Below are 22,499 nucleotides of genomic sequence, written 5' to 3'. Positions count from 1 at the left end.
CCAAACAATATAGGGTGATTGATCAAATTTTCAACCTCCATCTTTTTTTTTTTTGGTACTTATTCAAATTCATTTTCACTATTTTGTGGTCTTCTTAACTGAATGTAAATGGAGATCTCTAGGTCGAAAAATTGCAACCTCACATTTTTCTTTAAAAAAAGATCTTCAATAGGATATAGGCTTGAGCCAAAGGGCTTAAATCGATAAAGATTAGTTAACGAGAACTCCACAAAGTTAAAGTATTTAAAAAATGAGTATATTTTAGGACTATGTCATAGTAGATATGATTTCAAATTGTGACATATGAGGTAACAGTGATGTTCCAAAGAACCAGGCTAATTTTTTCAAAAATCAAATATTGCCAAATATTTTTTTAGACTAGGATTTGGCTTAACTATATAAATTTATAGAGAAAAGAACACTTTTTTAGAGCAAATGCCAAATATAGAAGATTTTGTTGAAATCATGGCCTTTTTGGTGGTTCTCTATTACCCAATATATGTGTGTGTTTAGAGAGGGTTGCTACAAAGGAATATTGTTAAGAATGTGCTTTTTGTGAAAGTAATGTTCCTTGAAGGATGATCACACAATGAAACAGTTGCATTGTTGGTCTAAGAAACACATGACACATACTATAGAGACAATCACATTGCAAATACTATATGTCTAAAAAAATAGTTAGTAAAGCAAAGAGATTCAATTGTTAAAAAAAACCATCAAAAGGAGAAAAGCTTTAAGAGTTGGTACTAGGATGTTTGTTGTGATTTAAAAGTTGTAGCGCAAAAGATGAATATCAGTAAATTGACCAACGACCTATTTAAGAGAATTTACCAAAATAACATGTATAAAGGAATGGACATCTCAAAAGGAAAAAATCAAGGTCAGGAGTTACAAGGTGATTATATAAACTAGAACAGAGTTCATTGAATTAGATTTTAATGTATAGAGTAACTAGATGAGCTCATTAGGGGTTCTGCAATTTCGAGACCCACAATCTTCTACATACCGAAACATTACACACATCGAGTTTCACAATATTCCTTACATCGTAGATATTACATGTAACCAAAGGCAAGTGTCAAATAAAGGGACTAGTAAATAATTTTCAGTGTCTACCTGAATTAGTCACTCCTTATACCAATTATGGGGGCAATTGAAGTTGGATTTTAATTTTAACCATCCGTTCAACCAGGAACCCATCCGATGAGTATTTAAAAAATTGAGAGTCTATAGGTTTAAAGAAAGGCATGAGACACAAAGAAAAGAAAGTCACATTTGGCACACATGGATATGTTAAAAACCGTTCACCTAAAATTTGGGGAAAGAAGATAGATAGACATAAAAACCATATCACATTCATTTCCACCTCAGCATCCCATCATTTTTCATCTTCGTTAAATTAAATTTATATCCATAAATTTTATAAATATATTCTCTCAAACAAACTCCTCCACCTGGCCCTTATCCAAAAAAAATTTCTCTTCCAAAGTCTTCGCTCTCTCTCTCTCTCTCTCTCTCTCTCTCTCTTTAACCTATTTCCAATCCGCGGCGAACCTCCGCCGACTGTGCCAGAAATTTCCCATGGCTGTTCCCCATTCTCCCTTCCTTCTTCTTCTTCTCTCTTCCTTAACCCTCTTCCATGGCCAAACCTTCTCTCTCGTCATCCCCCTCACTAAAGATTCCCTCACCAATCAGTATTTGGCCACTGTTTTCCATGGTTCTCCTATTAAGCCCGTCCATCTCGCTGTCGATCTTGGCGGCCGGTCTCTCTGGATGGCTTGTGGTGGATCTTCTTCCAGCCGTTCGATTCCCAGTCGCTCTATTCAGTGTATTGCGGCTACTGCTGGGGGCAGATCTGGGTCTGTTGGTGGCGCGTGTAATGTAATCGCTCGGAATCCTTTTGGGGATTTGGAAGGGAAGGCGATTCTGGTTGAGGATACGGTGGCCGTCGGGTCTTTGGGCCGGTCTACGGCAGCGGTGATTGTCGCTCTTCATTCTTGTGCTCCGAGATTTCTTTTACAAGGTTTGGCGAAATCTGTTAAAGGGGTTTTAGGGCTTGGCCGGAATCAAATCTCGCTTCCGGCTCAGATCGCGACGGAGCTTGGTTCTCACCGGCGGTTTTCTCTTTGTCTGTCGTCGACGAACGGTGTTGTTTTTCCGGATAGTGGAAGTCCAGACTCTGTTTATGGATCTGAGATTTCGAGTTCTTTGACTTACACGCCGATTTTGACTAAGAAAATCGACGCCTTGCTGTCGCCGGAGTATTTTATTAATGTAAAAGCCATTAAAGTAGACGGTAACCGCCTCGATTTGAACAAGTCGTTGCTCGATTTAGAGGGAGCAGGCGACGGCGGAGGTGGAGGAGGGACGAGACTAAGTACGGTAGTTCCGTACACTGCTTTAGAGAGTTCAATCTTTAACTCTTTGACGGTGGCTTTCAGGGCCGCAGCGGCAGCGATGAATATGAAAGAAGTGGCGCCGGTAGCGCCGTTTGAGGCGTGTTTTGAATCGGAAAACATGGAGATGACAGCAGCAGGGCCGAAAGTGCCGGAGATTGAACTGATCTTACAGAGCGAGATGGTGGGATGGAAAATCTATGGAAGAAATTCAATGGTGAAGGTTAACGATAAAGCTTATTGTCTAGGGTTTGTTGATGGTGGATTGAAGCCGAGAAACGCCATCGTTTTGGGAGGGTATCAAATGGAGGATATCGTTCTTGATTTTGACATTGGAACTTCTATGCTCGGATTTAGCTCCTCTTTGTTACAGAGGAAAAGATCTTGCTCGGAATTTTCACCGGAAAATTTACTGAAAAGAACCGGTTGATTTGGGGAAGATGAAACTTAAATTAGTAGTTAAATTTTGAGGGGTTATTTTTCTTTTTTAATTTGTGGAAATTAGGATTTTGCTGTGTACTATGGAGGATATGTATATAATCTTTTCCTTTTTGGGGAGCAATATTTTGAGATTTCTATTGTACTTTTTTTTTTCTTTTTTTTTTTTGGTTATGACTTATGATAATTAACTTTAAAAGATTTATAATTGAGATCTAATTTTTGTATTTATTATTATATATTTTTTAGTTAGTTTGTTTATCCTTTTTTTTAATTGAACGAACATGCAATAATTTAATAGTTGGATGTGGTTTTTTTATTGAACCATTGTTCTTATTATTGTTATTAATTTATGTTGCTCCAAAAATGATGCTTTCGAGAAAACAAATAAATTGACAAATTTGCTTTCAATTATTTCAAAAAATCGGTCCTTTCTTTTTTCTTTTCTCTGTTCTCTTTACAAGATTTCAAAATCAAAATTATAGCGATATGTAAGTCCTAAACCAATTTATTTAAATTCACCATGTTTTGGTAAAGAAGAACATTTTACTTTATTACCAAAGGTTGAAGAAGTTATCATTATTTGTATAAAATATCACTTTCTAAAATCATTTCATACTCCAAAGTCCAAACATTAATACTAACATTTATTTCATGATTAATATTTATTTAAAAAAAAAAAAAACAACAACCCCAAATTAATAGTATGAAACACACAATCTAAATTTAGTGAGCAGATATAGGGGTTGTGAACTGAGAAGTGGAGTATTGTGTGCGTAACTATTGGTTAGGTTAGAAAGATAGGTTATGATCGTGTGATTTTGATATGGAAGACAACTTTGTTTAACTAGGGTTAGAATAGTAACGATGGTTAGGTGAGGAGTTGGGGGTTTGGTGACATTTGATATTTAAGAAAAGAGAAGAAAAGGAAGGCGGGGTGACGTAGGGAAAGCATCTTATTTAGGAATGAAGGCAAGGAGGAAAAAGAGAAGAGGAATTGAAAATGACAAGTAAGTACCCTTGGCGGTGGGATGGTGTATGAAGTTTAGAAGGGCAAAATAGGGAAGATGAGAAGTGATGAAAGGATAAGAATGGGAGGTGGCATTTGTAGGGAAGTGATGTTAATATAAGTGGCTCAGTGGTTATCAAAAAAGAAAGCCAAGTCCTAGCGTCACATCCTATTTTTAGACCTTCTCTCCCATTGTGTTATTCAACATCCAATTTTTTTTCTCCTAAAACCTAATTGTTTTCTTTTACTGGAATTATAATTTTATTTTATTTTATTTAAAATATATCAAACATATTTCCTTTACGGAATTAAAAGTAGAATATACGACTCTTCTAAAAACTTATTTATACTTGTCGAAACGAAAAAAGTGCTCGTAATACCAAAATATTATTTAATTCACATATCGTTTAAATTTGATTATTGTTTGGTACATGATATGTTAGATTTGGATGACTAAACAATTTTTTTTAAGATTCTTTTCATTTTAGATTTGGTTAAACAATTTTTTTTAATTCTTTTATATTTTTTGTACAGTTTGAATTTTGTTAATAAAAAAGAAAGGAAAAAAAGACATAGAAAAAGAAGAGAAAAAGAAAAAGACAAATGGAAAAACTTAAATATTTAAAAAATGATTGATTTTATGAGTTTTGTAAATATTTTAACAAACCTCTATAGAATATATATATATATATATATATATATATATATATATATATAGAGAGAGAGAGAGAGAGAGAGAGAGAGGGAAAATATGAAGGAATATATGTATGTAACTAATAAATGTAATTTGATTATTGGGTTAGAGGTGATCAATCCGTTCAAGTTTGAGAATGATGCAAATACTTTTGAATGATTTTCTAGTTTTTGCTCATGCATGTAGCTAGCTATTGTTCCAATCGTTTGAGTTGATTGATAATCAATCTAACAAAGTCTATTTTATTGTTTGTTCCTTTCATATGTTTTTGATCCATATCGATAAGTGCAGTCGACAAATGTAATGACAGAGTTTTTATAAATTTTGAAGGTCCTTTTTCTCTTCGATTCAACTCTCCAACTTGAACGTTATCAATCAGTCTCAATTTTCCTCTTTAGAAAGAACCATAACCTTTTCCATATGTGAATCTCTCAACTTTACAACACACATTTATGTCATAGGGGTGATGCTTTTGGGCGAGTATTTGTGAGACTATTTTGCTAGGGTCAATCTCAACCTTAATCTTGGCAGAGGCCAACGCATTAATTTGGGCTTTTACAAATGTCGACCCTCTCTCATTGGACCAAATTGTGCCTACGATGATTTTTTTTTTTTTTTTTTTGCTTGAAACTTGTTAATTTCTCGAACTCATTGCTTTCATCCTTATCTATGTTGATTACACATTTTGATCCAGAATGATCTTTAACACCTACCAAATAAAGGGCATACAACTTAATCATCATAAATCTTTGGAGTTTTATAATGGTTTGGAAATCGAAGCGAGAATGAATCGCCATTGATATTCATTGGATCAATTTGGGTCTCATGATGAGGTGCTTTCAAATTGATGAGATTTCAAAAAATCTTGGTACTTAAAGCAAAACATATTTTGCACTCTTGCAAGGATTTCTATTGGACTATAAAACGAGTAAACTTAAAGGCATATTTACTTCTAAACATCTAAAATAATACTTAAAAAGTCACTTATTCAAATAAACGGTTAAGATTTCTGTATAGTCAAATTATTTGCAAATAAAATTTGATTTCGATCGAGTGTTTGTGCTTTTTCACCATCTTGCTAGAACAACCCTTTTGTTTAGTTGTTAATTCGAAGAAATGTTTTGCTTCCTTCCTTCCCTTCTTTTAGCTTTAAAGAAGGTGGGAGTTTTAGGTTAAGGGTTTCTACCTTCTATTTCTCAACTCTCCATGAGGAGATTGTTTGATCTGTTTTGCTAAAATTTTCTTTTCTCCCCTTTTGGGATATTACATTTAAAACTTGAATCAATCAAACTACACTTCAACCATAAAAATGGATTTTGTTTCCGGTGAAGATTTCATTTCACCATTTTTTTTTTTTTTTTTAATTTTCAATTAAAACCTAAGAATAATGTTGCTTGCTATTATTAGTGGGCCGACAAGCCCAAGTGGAAAACATAATAATAATAATAATAATAGGCCTAAAGGTAAAGGTAAAGGTAAAGGTAAAGGTAAAGGTAAAGGTAAAAGCCCATTGTTTTTTGAGTGAGGACATCTGAGTTTTTTATAAAGAAAATTGGAACTCCATTTAGTTTCTAAATCCACGTGTATAAGAAAATTTTGTTGTAATAATATTTTGCACTATAAACTACAAACCCTTACAAATTGGTACTCTACGGATTACAAATAATGAGTAGTTTTTTCTTTTTTTTTTTTTTTTATGAGGCAACAAGAGAAAATAACAACCTAACATTCCTATTCTAAAAATAATGGAGAAAATGGTATATCAAATAAATTCTTTTAGATTAAGTAATATAACGACTTTGCCAACAAGTCAAAATCATAAACACATCGACTCGTATTCTTCTCATAACAAACATAACAAAAGTGAAAGGATGTTAACGGACTTGCTCATGAAAAATATAATATCCTCTAACTAACGATATTTGTTCCCTGTACTTTTAGAAGTGAAATTTTGATAACTCTATTTTTATGTTTTATTAAAGTCTATGAACTTTCATTTTTGTGTAAATTTGGGCTTAAAATTTGTGAACAAATATCAAAATGATTTTGAAAGAAAAGTACATAGCCAAATGACGTTTTGAAACCACGTAAAAGAGCAAGAGTTGCAAATTCCTAAACCAAAAATAACATTTAAAAGTAGAAGCTAAATGAAAAAAAGAGACTAAAATAATAGTTTAAAGTTAAGGAATAATTACAAATATAGCATCTAAAGTATTTGCAGTAAATCACATTTTAAAAAGAATTTGTAAATATGACAAAATTTGGATCTAGTTCTTAATGTTTATTGATTACAGACCATATCACTAGTAGGAATCTCCATCACTTTTAGACAAAGGAATGAAGTTGTGAGATCTACGGAGTCCTCAACTTTTGAGATCCATGTTTTTTAATTGTAGGGCCTAAAGACTTCTTGCATCAAACAAAAAGTGGAACTAACGGCTCTACACTTCTTATTCATACTTTTTCAACTTCTTGATCTAAACATCTTTAACCACTAAAAAAACAAACAACACATATAAATTATCATTGGCTTATGTCCATTTTGTAAAAGTATATCTAGATAGTAAAAAAAAAAATCTTATTGTTTTCAAACATGCTTGTAATTCATAAAAGACTTGCTAATTGGGACAAAGGTAAACAAGATGTCCAATACTTTAGAGTAATTTTGAAATAATAAAAATTAATTTGATCGTTTTCAAAATCAAAGTATTCTGTTTTTATAGAGGGTAAAATTAAAAAAGGAAGATTGGAATAAAATTGTGGAAGAATAATATCTAACAAATCACTAGCAAATGTAACTTATAGACCACTCCTCTCAATTTATTTATTTATTTATTTATTTATTTATTTATAAGCCTTTTTTGTAATAAAATTATTATTACGATCTTGTCTTATTGTGAGAAAATTGAGAAATAATTAGAAAGGGTTCGAAATTCTAAAGGGAAGTTAGAAAAACCATAGGGTTTGGTAAATAAAAACCATGGGCTGCCACTTTCATTTCTTTTACAAATTATTTCTTCCTACTTTTTATCCCATTCTCTTCTCTCTCTCTCTCTCTCTCTTTATTATAATAATAATAATGTCTATGAAACAAATAAGTTGTTTTAATTAAAATCATTTTTAATTAATTATTATATTAATTTAAATCTAACTTTATGATACTTTTTAAGAGATACAAACAAAGTTAATGTTATCAAATTAGTTACTATTATTAATAATATTATTATTCCTAAAGCTAAGCAAATGTTGTAATTAAAAACATAAAAGAATAAATAAACGAAAAAGATATGTTCAAGTTGTCACACCAAATCGTAGAAAGTTTTAGTTCGTCCATTGTTTTTTTTGTTTTTCTCTATAAGAATTTTATTTAGATCATTTTTCTTCTCGTTTCTTTCTTCATTATTTATAACATTATATATATAAGCTTGAAATATATATATATATATATATTAAATTGTGAAATTAGTCTACAATTAACTCATCTATGTAAGAAAATACAAATCATTATATTAAATTGTGAAAAAAAACATAGGGTTAATTTTTTTCTAAAACAAACTAAAAACGTAATAGTTATTAACCTTAATTAAAGAATATCTTCATATTTTATAAGATATGATAAAGTATATGTTTAGTGAATTACTTTTACGTGTTAGAAATAGTGTTGAGGAGGAATGTAAAGAGAGGGGAAAATGAATTTGGAGTATGACTTTCTTAGCTCAGGCATATGTTTATAATAATAAAATGTAATTGAATGAATCTAGAATAAATAACAAGAAATGGTAATCATAAATAAAGTAGTCTATGTAGTACACATAATTACGTACCCCACAAGAATTAGTAATAGATAAATACAATTGTTACCCCACCAACCACATCACTCAAGATTCTTCCAGATTCCTCTTTATCTGTTTCTGTTTAGTGCGAAAAATAATATTCATTTTTCTTTCTTTTTAATATTTCTAATTTCTGTTTCCATTAATAACCATAACAATCAATACCACTTTCAAATTTAACTTAAACCCTTCTTTAGAATTTGATAGTTTAACTTAAAATTTTTTAATTTTTATTTTAGATGGTGAAAAATTAAGTATAAAGTTAAATTTTTTAATATAAGAGCCATTTAAGAAAATTTGTGGGACCCAGGACATGAGAATTAAAGTTTAGATAATCTTTTTTTTTTTTTTTTAAAAAAAAAAAAAGAAAGAAAGAAAGAAAGAAACAAGCGAAAGTACGAGAATACCCTCCACTCTCGAAACATCCTTATAAATCCTCTCCCAGAATCCTTAACTCTCCCATTCCACTTCCCCATTTCTGCTTCCGATTTATATATACAAACTCTTAATTCATTTTCACTTCAAAATTACAAAGGAAAATTTTGAATTTCTGAGATCCGGCCAAATATGTTGGGCATATTTAGCAGTTCGATCATGTCGCCGCCGGACGAACTGGTAGCCGCCGGCTGCCGGACTCCGTCGCCGAAGATATCGTCGAGGGCACTGGCAAAACGGTTCGCTGATTCCAACGCTGCCGCCGTTTCTCTCCAGATAGGCGACCACGTCCACCTTGCCTTCACTCACCACAACCAATCTCCCTTGCGCCCCAGGTACGAGACAGATTCTCCCATCAATACCCCCTCCTAAATACGAATTTAATTTTGTGCTCAATATATATATACACAACAAAATTGTAGTGAATCCAGAAATTGAATTCGAACAATTTAGGAACAGTTACTAGATAGAATTGCATCTAAGCAATTTTCTTATTTGATTCTCCAGTTCACATATTTTAAGAAAGTGAAAATAAATAAATGAATAGGTGTCTAGTAAATATGAATCCTGAGTTTACTTAGACGCCACGTATCTCAACTTAAATAGAAAAACAAAAACAAAAACAAATATAATTCTTTATAATTATAATATGGATATTTGAATTGAAAAGAAATGATATTTCAAGATTTAAATTAACGTGTTTACGACAGTTTAGAGTTTAATCAATATCATTATTATATTATGATTGAGTTAATAATACAATTACCGGTTTAAATCGATACAACTACACGTTTAATTGTACAAAATAAAAGTTATTAGAGTTTGAATTGGTACAAACTAAACTTAATATATGTATTGTGTATATATATATATATATCATATTTTCAATACGTGAGTTATGGTACGTGACACATATTATTATACATGTATTGATAGCAATGGGTAAAGTAGTTATGTTCCGAAAACATAGATATTATTTTATTCTCGTCATTACTTATTTGATGATTTTTCTTTTTAAGTTTCGAAATTTTGATATATGATAGGAATAAATAATATCTGCATTTAATTTATTGCGAATATCTTATAAAGCTATTGGGACATTTCTCTTCTCTTATCTTTTTCTTTAACACAAAGTACTTTTGTTAGGATAACTTTTTTTAGTACATTGAAGAGAAAGGTATGGAGATGATTTTACTACTGTCTCACTCATTATAGGAATTGTCTATGAAATTTATGAAACCATCATAGTTATAATTATGCGACACTAAAAATTGTAATTACCATTGTAGATCATTTGCGGCGAAGGATGAGATATTTTGTTTATTCGAAGGAGCCCTTGACAATTTGGGAAGCTTGAGGAATCAATACGGCCTTCCCAAATCCACCAATGAAGTTCTCTTGGTAATCGAAGCTTACAAAGCTCTTCGTGATCGAGCTCCATATCCTGCCGACCATGTTGTCGGCCATCTCGCCGGCAGTTTCGCCTTCATCCTCTTCGACAACTCCACCTCCACTCTCTTCGTCGCCTCCGTAAGTTTTCAAAAAACCCAACTTACTTACTACATTGTATGTTGGTTTCTGATTATCTGCTCTTTTGATTTGATTTGATTTGATTTGATTTGAATTTCTTCTTGTGTTTTGGTTTCTTCCAGGATCAGATCGGGAAAGTGCCTTTGTATTGGGGAATCACTGCGGATGGATACGTTGCATTTGCCGATGATGCTGCTCTTCTCAAAGGCGCTTGTGGAAAATCCCTCGCTTCCTTTCCTCAAGGTAATTTGGGGAATTTGGCATTTTCTTTTTCTTGTGGATTGGGGAAAATTAGGGAAGGGATTTTGATGAATTGTTGTTGTTGTGTGTGTGTGTGTGTGTGTGTGTTTTTTTTTTTTTTTTTTTTATAATCTTTAGGATGTTTTTTCTCTACTGCGGTGGGAGAATTGAGATGTTATGAGAATCCGAAGAACAAGATTACTGCTGAACCTGCTCCTGAAGAAGAGATTTGGGGAGCAAAATTCAAGGTTTGTCATTATCAAATTACCAATTTGCTTAAATGATATCTATGTTCCTTTTCAAGTTTAATTCTCTAACTTCTCAATTTCTTTACAATTAACATTAAGCAATGCCCGTTTAGAAACTAAGTAGGTAAAAATTCATAGTTCATAAAATGTTTATTTTGAAATATTTAGGTGAAATGTGAGTGTTAAAATATATAATTAATTTCCGTCTAGAGTATTAGGAAAATTGATGAAAGGATTTGGAAATTTAGTGAATGTATAATTGTGAGCTTTTGGCTATTGAGTGATGAACACTGTTGAAGAGTCAAAAGAGCGTTGATTTTAAAATTGCACTTTGATTGCCACTCGCATATTGGGGGAAAAAAGACACAATGCCCATACCAATAATCTTATCTCAATCGAACTGCAAAGTTCTTTAGCCCCCGATAAAAGTAAATTCTCCACTTTCTTTCTTTTTATTTATTTATTTTTTCTTTTGAAACTTTAGATATCATAAAGTAGTGTATAAGTCAATTTTTGGGACATGCTTTTCAATAATTTAAGTGTATAAAATTAAATTCTACGGCATACACGCCCCACCTACCTAAGCATAATTCTATAGTTCAACTAGACTTATAATAGTTAGTATTTATTATTATAACTAATATTTAAAATTTCTCTAATATTATATATTTTGCACTTCAAAACATAGGCTATTATAACTCATAGGTTAACCGAGAAAACCATCCTAATCATCTAAAAAAAGTGATATTACTTATTACATGTAGCATGTTAAGGATAAGATTTACAAATGGAAATTTATAAGGATGATCACCAGACGGTCATGAAAGAAAGTAAACGGCCTAGGTTGTTTCTTTGTAGCGAGATTAGATGGTTGTTTTGTTGGTGGCGAGAAAAAGGGAAAGAAATTCATTAGAACGATGACACTGGTTTTCTGTGGTTAAGGTGAACGTTTGACTTTTCAGGTGGAGGGGCCAACTGCTGTTTCAGCCACAGGTTTAGGGTTTAACAATTTTCCAATGGAGATTTCATAGATCCACTTGGAGGAGAATGCAAGAATGAAAGGCTTCTTTTCTTTGTTGTGGAGTAATAATGTGGTGAATGGTCTTTTATCTCAGTTAGGGCATTGTAAATATGAGTGTTTTTAAGGTACAAATTTGCTTGGTTTAATTCTAGACTCTTGTGTTTTTTAGGCAAAGAGCAGAGCAATGTATATATCGCCACTACCATACCTGTTCTGTGTTTAGGCCTTTTCTTTTAATAAAAGTGTGCGTCTTTAATGTGTTCAATAAGTCGGTCCATTTTTGGATACAAAGTCCATCTTTCCCACCCACGCCTTCTGTTTCATTCTTTATCTTTTATAAAATAAATTTTGCAATGTAAAATGATTTTTCCCACAGAAACTTTTCATTGAGTTGATTTGTTATGAAATTTCCTTGAAATGGTGAAAAATCTTATTTTATATTTTCGATTACTAAACTATCTATAATATAAAAAAGTTTTAAAACATTTTTAGTATCCGTTCTCCATTTTGGTGGGTTAAAACACATTTGAATTAGACAATCACAAATATACAAATATAGCAATAGGATTTTAGACATCTTTTATAAATTAAATTCCTTATAATGATGAGAACTCCCCAAGCTGATTTCAAGGGGGGGTTAGTGAGCCTCAATATGGGCCGGCTCATGCTACTTTGGATTTGATTTTGGGGCAGCCCAACTAGATGTCGCCTAACCCAACGAATTATTCACCTAAAGTTCCTAAAACAAACCTAAATCAAAACAAACATATAACTAAGTAGATCTCTTTCTTAGTGTGTTTTACTTCATTCATAAATATCTAAGCGCATGACAAAGTGCAGCCAATTTTAAATATTAAATATTACAAGTTTGCGTTTTCGAAATTGTTATATTGACGCTTTGTTTTGAAAAGACCTGTAAAATTTAACCAAATTGGACACTTGATTTATGATTTTAACTATTTCCATTTTTGATTTTACTAAACCTCTATTGAAGATATTAAAATTGATAAATTTTATAGATTTTTTTTTTTTTTTTTTTTTGTTTGGGTGAGGAAAAAGGTTATAATTAATTAGAGAATGAAATGGAGGGGGAAAAAATGGAGAGGTGCGTAGAGAGGGAAAAAGAAAAGAAAAGAAAAGAAAAGGAAAAGGTTTGAAAAGAATTAGGCGTAAATAGTAGGGGGGGGGGGGGGGGGGCCTCACTCAGAGCTGACAACAACACCCATTCTTATTTCCTTTTGACTTACAAATATTCAATACGCGTGGGACCCCCTCCTTTACTTAACAACAACAAATACTAATTTATTAATACAATATTTCAATTAAATATTCTTCTTTCTTTCTTTCTTTCTTTTTTTTTAAAAAAATAGTTTTGATATTTTTCTATTTATAAAAATCCATTCTCCTCTCAAACAATCTCATATTTTAAATATTTCTTCCAATTAACATCAACTATTATCCTTAATAGTATGTGTTTAAGTTAAATATATATATATATATATATATATATATATATATATATATATATATATATATATATATATATTATTACAGGTTAAATACACACATTTTGAACCATGTAAAAAAAATGTAGTTTTGTGACATACTTAGTAGTTATCATCGTAGTTTGAATGATACCTCGTAGAAATTGGTACGAAAATCTAATCAGATTTATAGCATAAATAGTTAAACTAATAATTTTATAAAATACAAATCTACATCATAAAATAACAAAAATGAATATCAATTTTTCTAGAATTTTTTAATTATTAACATAATATTAGAGTATTTAGTAGTTCATCATAGGTTCTCTTATAGATCTCTATACGAGGATTTACGTTTCTATCCCAAGAGTTCTTCGTGGATTTATCTCTAGCATAGAAGTTCTTCGTGGTTCTGATTCTATTCTAGGTATGTTGATTTAATTAATAAGTTTTCTTAGCAATGTGATAACTTTGAGTTTGAAGGAGGATATTGACATAATTAGAGTATTTTTGGAAAATATTATTCTTATATATTCTTTCCTTTAGTGTCTTTTAATTTAGGCATATATAAGGCTATGTAATATTTGATTATTGTCAATAAAAGATTACAATCAATGAAATAACAATATTCAATACAAACTAACATTAATATTAGGAACTAAATTATTGTAAAATTGAAACGACAATAACTAAAATTATATATACTAAAATTTTTAGAGATCAAATTGATACAAAGTCGAAGGATCGTAACTAAATGAATCGAGATCGACCTTTGATACAAAATCCCATTTCGTATTCATACAATTAACAGAACAATAACATAATTAATTTCCTCTGTTCACACCTCTTTCTTATCCACTTTTTTTCTTCTCATTTTTTGCATGGTTTGGAATAATATCTTCTTCATATTAATTAAAAAGCAACCCAAAATAGAAAAAGTGCGGAATCCTCTTATTCCTTAGAGAATATGATAAACATAAGAAGCATTAACGGCCTTTTCAACCAAATCAATATTGAAAAATTACATCAGATGATAAAAAAATTTAGAAAAAAAATAGTCTATAACTCCTTTTTTTGCATATTGTAAATATTACAAGTAATCAAACAAGAAAGTATATGTTTTTAAATTTGCTACTTTTGTAATTTAGAAAACGTAGTGACATAGACCTTATTATCATAAACTTTTTGCTATTTTTGTGAACGTCGGATTAATATTTTCAATAAAAAGAACCCACTCTATTGAACTATAGATCGATCACGTTCAACACATTATATTCAACAACTAATGAAGACTTAAAAGAGCATCTCAATTTAGCTTAATTGCTTTCAACCCTTTTAGAATGGTCTCAACTTCCAAAAAGACTAACTCTTCTTTTCTTTCGGTGAATTTACAACCACACAAAGTCCGGTGTTTGTTCTATTTTTTAATTAATTTAAATACACAATTTTTTTAGATATATATCAATTAACATCGATATTTTATTTTAAAAGTATTTATTTATAAAAAAAATGACAAAAAAAAAAAAAAAAGAAAGAGAGAATCCAATAGTCTAATATAGACTTTCAACCAAATTCGATACTTATGAAATGAATGTGATGTGCACGAATTCATGAAAGTGATAGATAGAAATGAAATAATTTAGTGGCCCACGTTATCTAACAAAACAAACAATTAATACATTCGCATGTTAATTGAGTTAAACTCACATTAATAGATAGAAATAAATAAAAATAGTGTTAAATTTATAATTTTTAACTTTAATTATTTAAAAATAAACACCAAGAAAAGAAGGTAAGTTGAGAAATCTAAAAAAAAGGTGCAACAAAGGGAAGATTTCTTCCCCTGTTTTGTCAAAAGAAACAGTGAGGACGAAGACATTAAAAAGAAAAAGAGGGAGAGGCAGAAATCCGAAATAAATGGTTAGTGGGTACGTAGTGGGCAATGCAATTAATTTAAGTATCAATTTTTGCGTGTCTTACTTATTAGAGTTTGGTACGTCTCACAACTCTACATTTCTATTTGCTTTCCTTTACATTACTTTTTTTACTCTAAAACTACTTCTACATATATATATATATATATATATATATATGACATGGCCTTAGTTTGCATCTAATTTATTCCATTTAAAAAGAAAATCTAAAGCCCCACAAAGTGATTAGTTAGGGCCCGTTTGGTAACGTTTCTATTCTCTGTTTCTTGTTTCTTGTTCCTTGTTCCCTGTTTCCTGTTTCTTCTTTTTTTAGAACAAGAAACAGTAATGCGTTTGATAACTGTTTCTATTTTTTGTTTCTTGAAAAAAAAAAAAGAAACAGAAACAAAAAAGTGTTCGATAACTGTTTCTTGTTTATTGATTTTCTTCTAGATTTATTTTTTATTTTTCACATCTACTTCAATTAAACATTAAACAAAAATATAGGTCTATCCATCAAACATAACAAATAAAATTATCAAAAGTTTATTCATTTAATACGAAGAAGTATCAATGAACGAATAAAAATAATAACATAAACATAAAATTATATTTATCCTTCAAATGTTACCAAATTTGATTGGCAATATCATCTCTTACTCAGGCAATTTCTCTTTTTAATCCATCAATTTCTACAATCTCATTGTTATTTCGTGACATCTAGAATTTAATATTAATTTTAAAGTAAGTTATTATGTCTTCAATATTCAGAATTGAAAGAAACAAAACAAAATTTAACCTTTAACTCTTAACCTATGATGCTTTAGAGAAAAACTCACAACGAAAATCCAGATTTGCACAAAGAGAAAGATGAAAACTATGGATCCGACGAAGAGGAACAATCAGGCAAAAACTATGGATCCGACGAAGAGAAAGAGTTCGGGTTGTCGAGAAAGACGGTGAGAGGTGAAGAGGAAGACAATGTGCAAAGAAAAACGATGAGTAAAAGAGGAAGAGGATGATTATTTGGAGAAGACGATGGAGATAAAAGGAAAAGGAAACCAATAAAAATAATTGAAAAAAGAAAAATGAACCAATAAAAATAATTGAGAAAAAGGAAAATAAAAGAAATAAAAATAATTGAGAAAAATGAAAATAAAAGAAATAAAAATAATTGAGAAAAAGAAAAAAGCAAATAAAAATAATTGAGAAAAATGAAAGGAAAAAAAATAATTGAGAAAAAGGAAAAGGAAACAAATAGAAATAAATTGAGAAAAAGGAAACCAATAAAAGCAATTGAGAAACGGAACAGAAGAAACTACTTTTTTTTGTTCCCAATAATTCTTTCTAAAATGAGAAACGTTTCTACTTTTTTTGAGAACGAGAAACAAGGAACGTTATCAAACACTTCTGTTTCTTAAAAAATGGAAACAGAAACAAGAAACAGGAAACAAGAACGTTACCAAACGGGCCCTTAGTTACCCTTTCATTTCATGGTTGTATAAAACTCAATCCCTCCCAACCATTATCTGTATGACGTAGAAGAATGTGGGAGTAGGGCTTGCATCGATCGCATCCATCTGCGTTTGGCTATTGTCTATCACCTTCTTCCTCCGGCCCATTCCCTGCGAGCTGTCTTGAGCAAAACCTTGAATAATGTTGGGCTGATCTGGAAGTAGCTAGAGGGACAGAAATTACCCCTTCTTTTCTTCATTAAACACCACACCATGACCTGACCTCCACATCACTTCATTTAGGGTTTAGGGTTTTTATTGCAATATTAATTAATATACTTCGTTTTTCATATTTTATCTTTGCATGCACGATCGTCATTACTCCCTTTCTTTCCTTCATTTAATAATTTCCTTATCTTATGTCATTTAGAGTTAGATTAATTAACTTATTACTTTAGTTTCTAAAATTTCATGTTTCACACTTTTGCTTTTTTTATCACACCACTTAGGAAAAAAACTGCCCATGCCCATGCCCATGATAGATTTTTAAAAGTTCAATCTTATGTTCATTATTAAGTTTTTTAAAATTTTAAAAATGTTATATAAACCTTTAAACAATTTTAAAAATGTTTACTAATCTGTTAAACAATTTTTCTTTTCTTTTCTTTTTTTTTTTTTTGCTAAGTTCAAGAGTTTAGGACCCATTAGAAGGACTGACTTCCAATATAATTTAGCTGTAGAATATTTGCTTTCTTCTGAGATTAGAATTTGTATTTAAGAGTCTCCCTAACCTGCATACCTTAATTGATTAGGTATAAATCCTTAATCCTTGAGAATCATAAGTAAGAAATAATTTGGTTTGAGTTTTTCCAATATCTTTAAAGTTTGAATGTTGTAAAAACCACCGTTGAAGTATATCAATATTTGCTATCATATTTGGGATATTCATTTGTAAAAATTAGGTCGTCAACGAAGATCTAGTGTTAAAATTTGTATAAATTTAAAGATTGATTTTTACGATTAAAAGTTTGAGGACACGTTACACCCAAATGGGAGGGTTGTTCCTCATAATTTGGCCCAAGAAAATAAATAAATAAACTTGCCTGTGCTACAATAATTGCTAGTGGTTATTAATGAAGTATGAACACATTGTCAAAAGAACTTGTCACTAATCGCTTTGATGAACACGAGGTTTGAGAATATAATATTGAAATAAGTGATACAACGTGACAACAAATTTAATTTACATGGTTGAAATAATATAGAGGAAAGAGTATAAAAAAAGAGAGTTAGTAGACATATAAATTATCGAACTTACATTTGACATTTTTGGAAGAAAAATCACATTACCACCACACGTTATTTAAAAGAATTTCCTGGGTTTGGACCCATTTGTAATTGAGACATTTAAATTTTAGCAATTTAAAAGTATACCTTTCTTTAATACACAACAACACAATGTAGCATTCAAACTAACACAAAATTTACTTAATTTAAAGACATTAATTAGCTTGTTTTATTGTATTAATTATCCAAATTTTGGTGGATAAAAAACATATAACTACTTTCTAAACCTCTACTAACCAAAACAAAACATTTTAAAATGAATGACTAATATTTGAGATAAGCATAATAGACGAAAAAATTGACCGAACCACACCTACCAAAACAAAGATGATTGATTGAAAAAGAAAGAGGGTTTCATCTATGTCTATTTGAGAAAAATCTAAACTGGTACGTAGTTTTCTAAAAATATTTTCAAGAATAAAATTGATAGTTCGACCAATATCAACCGATCGACCAATGTTTATTGCTTTATGGTCAAGGTTAGTTTGAATATTTACTAAATTGACCATAGTTAGTTGGATATAAAAAAACTGGCTTGACTAATATGCACAACTGCATTTATCTTACAAAATCTAAAATTGTTGAGTTATATTGAAAAAGACATTATTTTGTAGCTTGTTCATTTAACGTGTTAGGAGTGATTTTTGACCAAAAAAATAGGATAATCATTTAATGAAACTGAAAATAATAAAATAAAGAAGATCTCAAAGTTCCAAGTCAAACGTAGGTATCAACTTTGGATCAAAATGGGCATAAAAAGGGGTCTATTTTGAGGGTAAGCCTCACAAAATATCTAATGATCAAGGGCATGTCTCGTGTCTGTTGACATGCGTGTTCAAGGCGTATTTATTGCTTTCTAGTTATAAACAATAATTTTCTCAAACGTGTTTTTAAATATTTGTGAAAACTTTTTTTTTTATCTAATTCTGTTCTTAATCTCTTTTTTTAACCCATTTTTTTAAAATAATTTTTCTTAAAAATTGGGGTGAAGGTTGTGAAATGCATACATTCATGTTATTGATGATTTGAATTCAAATTGGTTGATTTATTTCTAATAAAAAACAAACGACACACAATCACTTTGAGAATATTTCGGAGTTGCCATGCATATAGTGACACCTAACACATGCCTCAACCCAAACTATAATAAAGAAAATGTGCTAGCTCAACCTCGATCTTGGTCAAGACCAATCCTAGTAAAGTACCAAAGGGCCGGGATACACCCTTAATATGCCCCAATCTAGCGAGTCAAAGAATACCCCAATGCAACTTCAAAACCTTATGGAAAAGGACGTGGTCTCAAGTACTACATCTACAAATACAAACATCACAAGAAGTAAGTTCATATTGATACTCAAACTTTCTAATTGTTACATAGATAAACTTTCTAGCTTAAACATCGGAGTCTTGCGGCAAATGTCACACTAGCGTACAAATCTTTTCATTATAGAGATCACGTTATTTTCCTTTAATTAATTTCAAATATATTGTTATTGCCACGTAAAGATTGGATTGCATTTTTTTATTTCAAAATTTGACATTAATATTTTCCACATATGTCGATGTATACACACACATATATATATATATGCACATGTGTGTCCATACATTGTATAGATATATAAATAAATAAAACCAAAGATAAGTAGAATATAATTAGAGGAAGAAAACGGAATGAAAGATAAATAAAATGATTGATTCTCCGATTATAGAGGTCAGCTGGACACGTCGTGACATGTCGGGGACTTAATTAATAATAATCATTACCATGGATCTTAACCAATTAATTATATCTAAATACTTAATTTATATCACGCCTTAAATGTTACATTAAAACTTCAATTTTCTTTTTAAAAAGTATCGATTAAAATTTATTAACCTTCGGTCATACGCAACATTTTACCAAAATCTATACCACTTGAAAAAAATCAAATTAAGCTTTAATTCAATTTTAATCTTTTTTAATAGACAATGTCAAATTCATGTACGTGTAATGTTTAATTTCTATGTACACGTGTATTTAAATATTTTTTTTAAAATGATAATTTAACTAAATCAATTTAAAGTCAACAATTATTTTTCTTATAGAATGATAGAGAACGAAGTTAAATTTTGAGTATTTTAAATCAATAATTATAATTAGAAATAAATGTATAAGGTCAACAAGTTTAATAGATTATTAAAATTGAGAATTATAAAATCTCTTTTTAATGGGAATATATATTGTTTTTTTATGAAATAAAATATTTAGAATATGCATGAAAATAGAACACAAAATTTGTAAAAAAAGTAAATGAAAGTGGATGAGTAAAGAGAGAAATGTATTTGAAGTAAGACATTAGAAAGAATTTATGAAAGGAGAATATAGGAAGCCTATATGTGTGTGTAAAGTTTGTAAACAAGAAGTTAAGTGAAGAAAAGTTATTGAAGTATATGACTTTTCTTTAAGAGTTATTATTATCTTATGACTTAGAAAACTAACTTTGATTTTTTTTTATTTTATTTATAAAGCTCACTATTTCTTATTTCTTTTATTGTTATAATTTTTTAAATATTTTGCACGTTTTAGATAAATTTAGAGGACAACAAAATAAAAAGAATAGTTGAATTTATCTATACAAAGTAGCTTTCAAACAACGTAGTTGGAACTAAAATCTACAAGTATCTCTAGATAAAATATACGTTGAGACCTTGAATGTCGTTAATGAAATCTAAATTTTGTTACGTTTCTATTACTCCTAACCAAAAGGATTTTGAAATCGGTTTTAGCTCAAAGCAAGGAAATAGTAACCTCGAGAGACATAAAATAACATTTTGGTTATTGTATACTATGTTTTTTACATTTTCAATATAAAATCAAGAGATTGAATTTAAAATACACTTAAAAGACTAAAAAACGTCTTTGCTTTTCTTATAAGTAAGAATCAAAATATTAAATGAAAGTGGTTTTACCATTTTGAAGAATTAGGGAAAAAAAATCACGATAACAAAAAATTTCGATTATATTTCTATAGAAACAAAATATGAAAAAGAAAAAAAAGAATTTATGAAATGAAGATATTTGTGAAGTGTATAAAAGGAAAAGGAATAAAAGGAAATTAGCTAAAATAACAAACTTCTTTTTAAAAATATATATTTGTAGAATAAAACTTTGTAGTTCTATGAAATAAATAATATTGGATTCTTCTTAAAAGGGTTATTGATATGCTGAAATTAAGTCATAAGAAGTCATACCTTTTCTTTCCTTTTCAAAACTATAACAAAATTGGAGAAAGTTTTTACCAAATAAAATCCCTTTAAATTCAAACTTAAAAAAAATTAAAAGATTATTTCAGTTTATGTATTAATAATAAGAAATTAAAAAGAAAAATGGAGCTTAGTTGTCTCGCCGCTATTGGCGGTTGTGGGGTTCCCGACACGTCGGTGCACCTCGTTTTCATTATTTTATTGTTTCTATTTTTGAAAAAATAACAAAATAATAAATATTTAATTTAATACAAAAAAAAAAAAAAAAAAAAAAAGAAAAAAAGCATAAAACGGTATTATAGTAAAAAACGGCTTTACAGCGAAAGCATTTGTCCAAACTTTGGTTTACGTCAACAACATCTCCCCACGCGCCCAACACCTATGTGTTCTACATCACCTATTATTACAAATCAAAGGGAACATATATTTTTCTTTTTTCTTTCTTAATATAACTTCTATTACATGTCAATTCATTTGACTTTCTAATATGTTAAAATTCTTTATTTGATTCTCAACAACATTATTCCACTTTTTATGATAAGGTTTATGATAAATTTAAAATTCCTAAAATTAATTCATTGTTTTGATATAATTTTTATACTTATGTTTGATTGATGAAGCTTTATTAGTAAATTTTAAAAGTTTTGAAGATTTAAAATTAAATAGAACATATTAGAAAATGTATTAGAAATAAAGTGGACAAATTTAAAGACTTATATAGAAGGAATTGAAAATATCAATATTTCAATTTTACGTAAATAAAAACATTTTTATAAATAAATATTATTTTTTTTCTTAGTTATATGAGTATGGAAAAGCAAACAAATATTTATTAAGAATACTGTTTTACACGATGAAATTGTCGAAAATATTTACATAAATATAACAAAATTTTATTTTTTTATCGGTGGATGAATTATTATTCGCTTGTCTATTATTGATAGACAATGAAATTTTACTATATTCGTAAAAGTATTCTAGTTTATTTTTGTTATATTTGAAAATGAATGTATCAAATAATCTCTAGCATAGAACTCTATAATCTACAAATATTTCTAATGATAAATTGTCAAAAATAGAATATTTGACGAAATATTTACACTTCATAGAAAAATCAAGAACTTTATTTTTAAGTTATTTTGTTTTATAAAGTATAATAGTTTGTCATTTTCTTCTATTTTTGAGAAAACTCCTATTTTAATTCTCTAAAG

The 22,499-nt window shown here is 29.6% G+C and overlaps 2 protein-coding genes across 2 annotated transcripts; both read left to right on the top strand.

Moving 5' to 3' along the window:
- Positions 1-1,581: 1,581 nt before the first annotated feature.
- On the top strand, positions 1,582-2,826 carry LOC103497928 (probable aspartic proteinase GIP2). The gene has a single exon (XM_008460340.3). The coding sequence runs from the start codon at positions 1,582-1,584 to the stop codon at positions 2,824-2,826; it is 1,245 nt and encodes a 414-aa protein (XP_008458562.2).
- A 5,846-nt stretch (positions 2,827-8,672) lies between these two features.
- LOC103497929 (stem-specific protein TSJT1-like) lies at positions 8,673-12,112 on the top strand. Its single transcript, XM_051091830.1, has 5 exons — positions 8,673-9,140; positions 10,095-10,335; positions 10,458-10,578; positions 10,714-10,823; positions 11,786-12,112. The coding sequence occupies exons 1-5, from the start codon at positions 8,938-8,940 to the stop codon at positions 11,852-11,854; spliced, it is 744 nt and encodes a 247-aa protein (XP_050947787.1). The 5' UTR covers positions 8,673-8,937; the 3' UTR covers positions 11,855-12,112.
- Positions 12,113-22,499: the final 10,387 nt, after the last annotated feature.

Source organism: Cucumis melo, chromosome 11 (assembly GCF_025177605.1).
Source record: "Cucumis melo cultivar AY chromosome 11, USDA_Cmelo_AY_1.0, whole genome shotgun sequence".
Taxonomy (NCBI): Eukaryota; Viridiplantae; Streptophyta; class Magnoliopsida; order Cucurbitales; family Cucurbitaceae; genus Cucumis; species Cucumis melo.
Note: the sequence above shows the minus strand (reverse complement) of the source record. Positions and strands in the feature narration are given on the sequence as shown.

Coding starts and splice junctions, on each gene's coding strand:
- LOC103497928 (XM_008460340.3), top strand. CDS start 1,582: ATGGCTGTTCCCCATTCTCCCTTCCTTCTTCTTCTTCTCTCTTCCTTA.
- LOC103497929 (XM_051091830.1), top strand. CDS start 8,938: ATGTTGGGCATATTTAGCAGTTCGATCATGTCGCCGCCGGACGAACTG. Junction 9,141..10,094: donor CAATCTCCCTTGCGCCCCAG/GTACGAGACAGA, acceptor TTACCATTGTAG/ATCATTTGCGGCGAAGGATG. Junction 10,579..10,713: donor CCTCGCTTCCTTTCCTCAAG/GTAATTTGGGGA, acceptor TATAATCTTTAG/GATGTTTTTTCTCTACTGCG.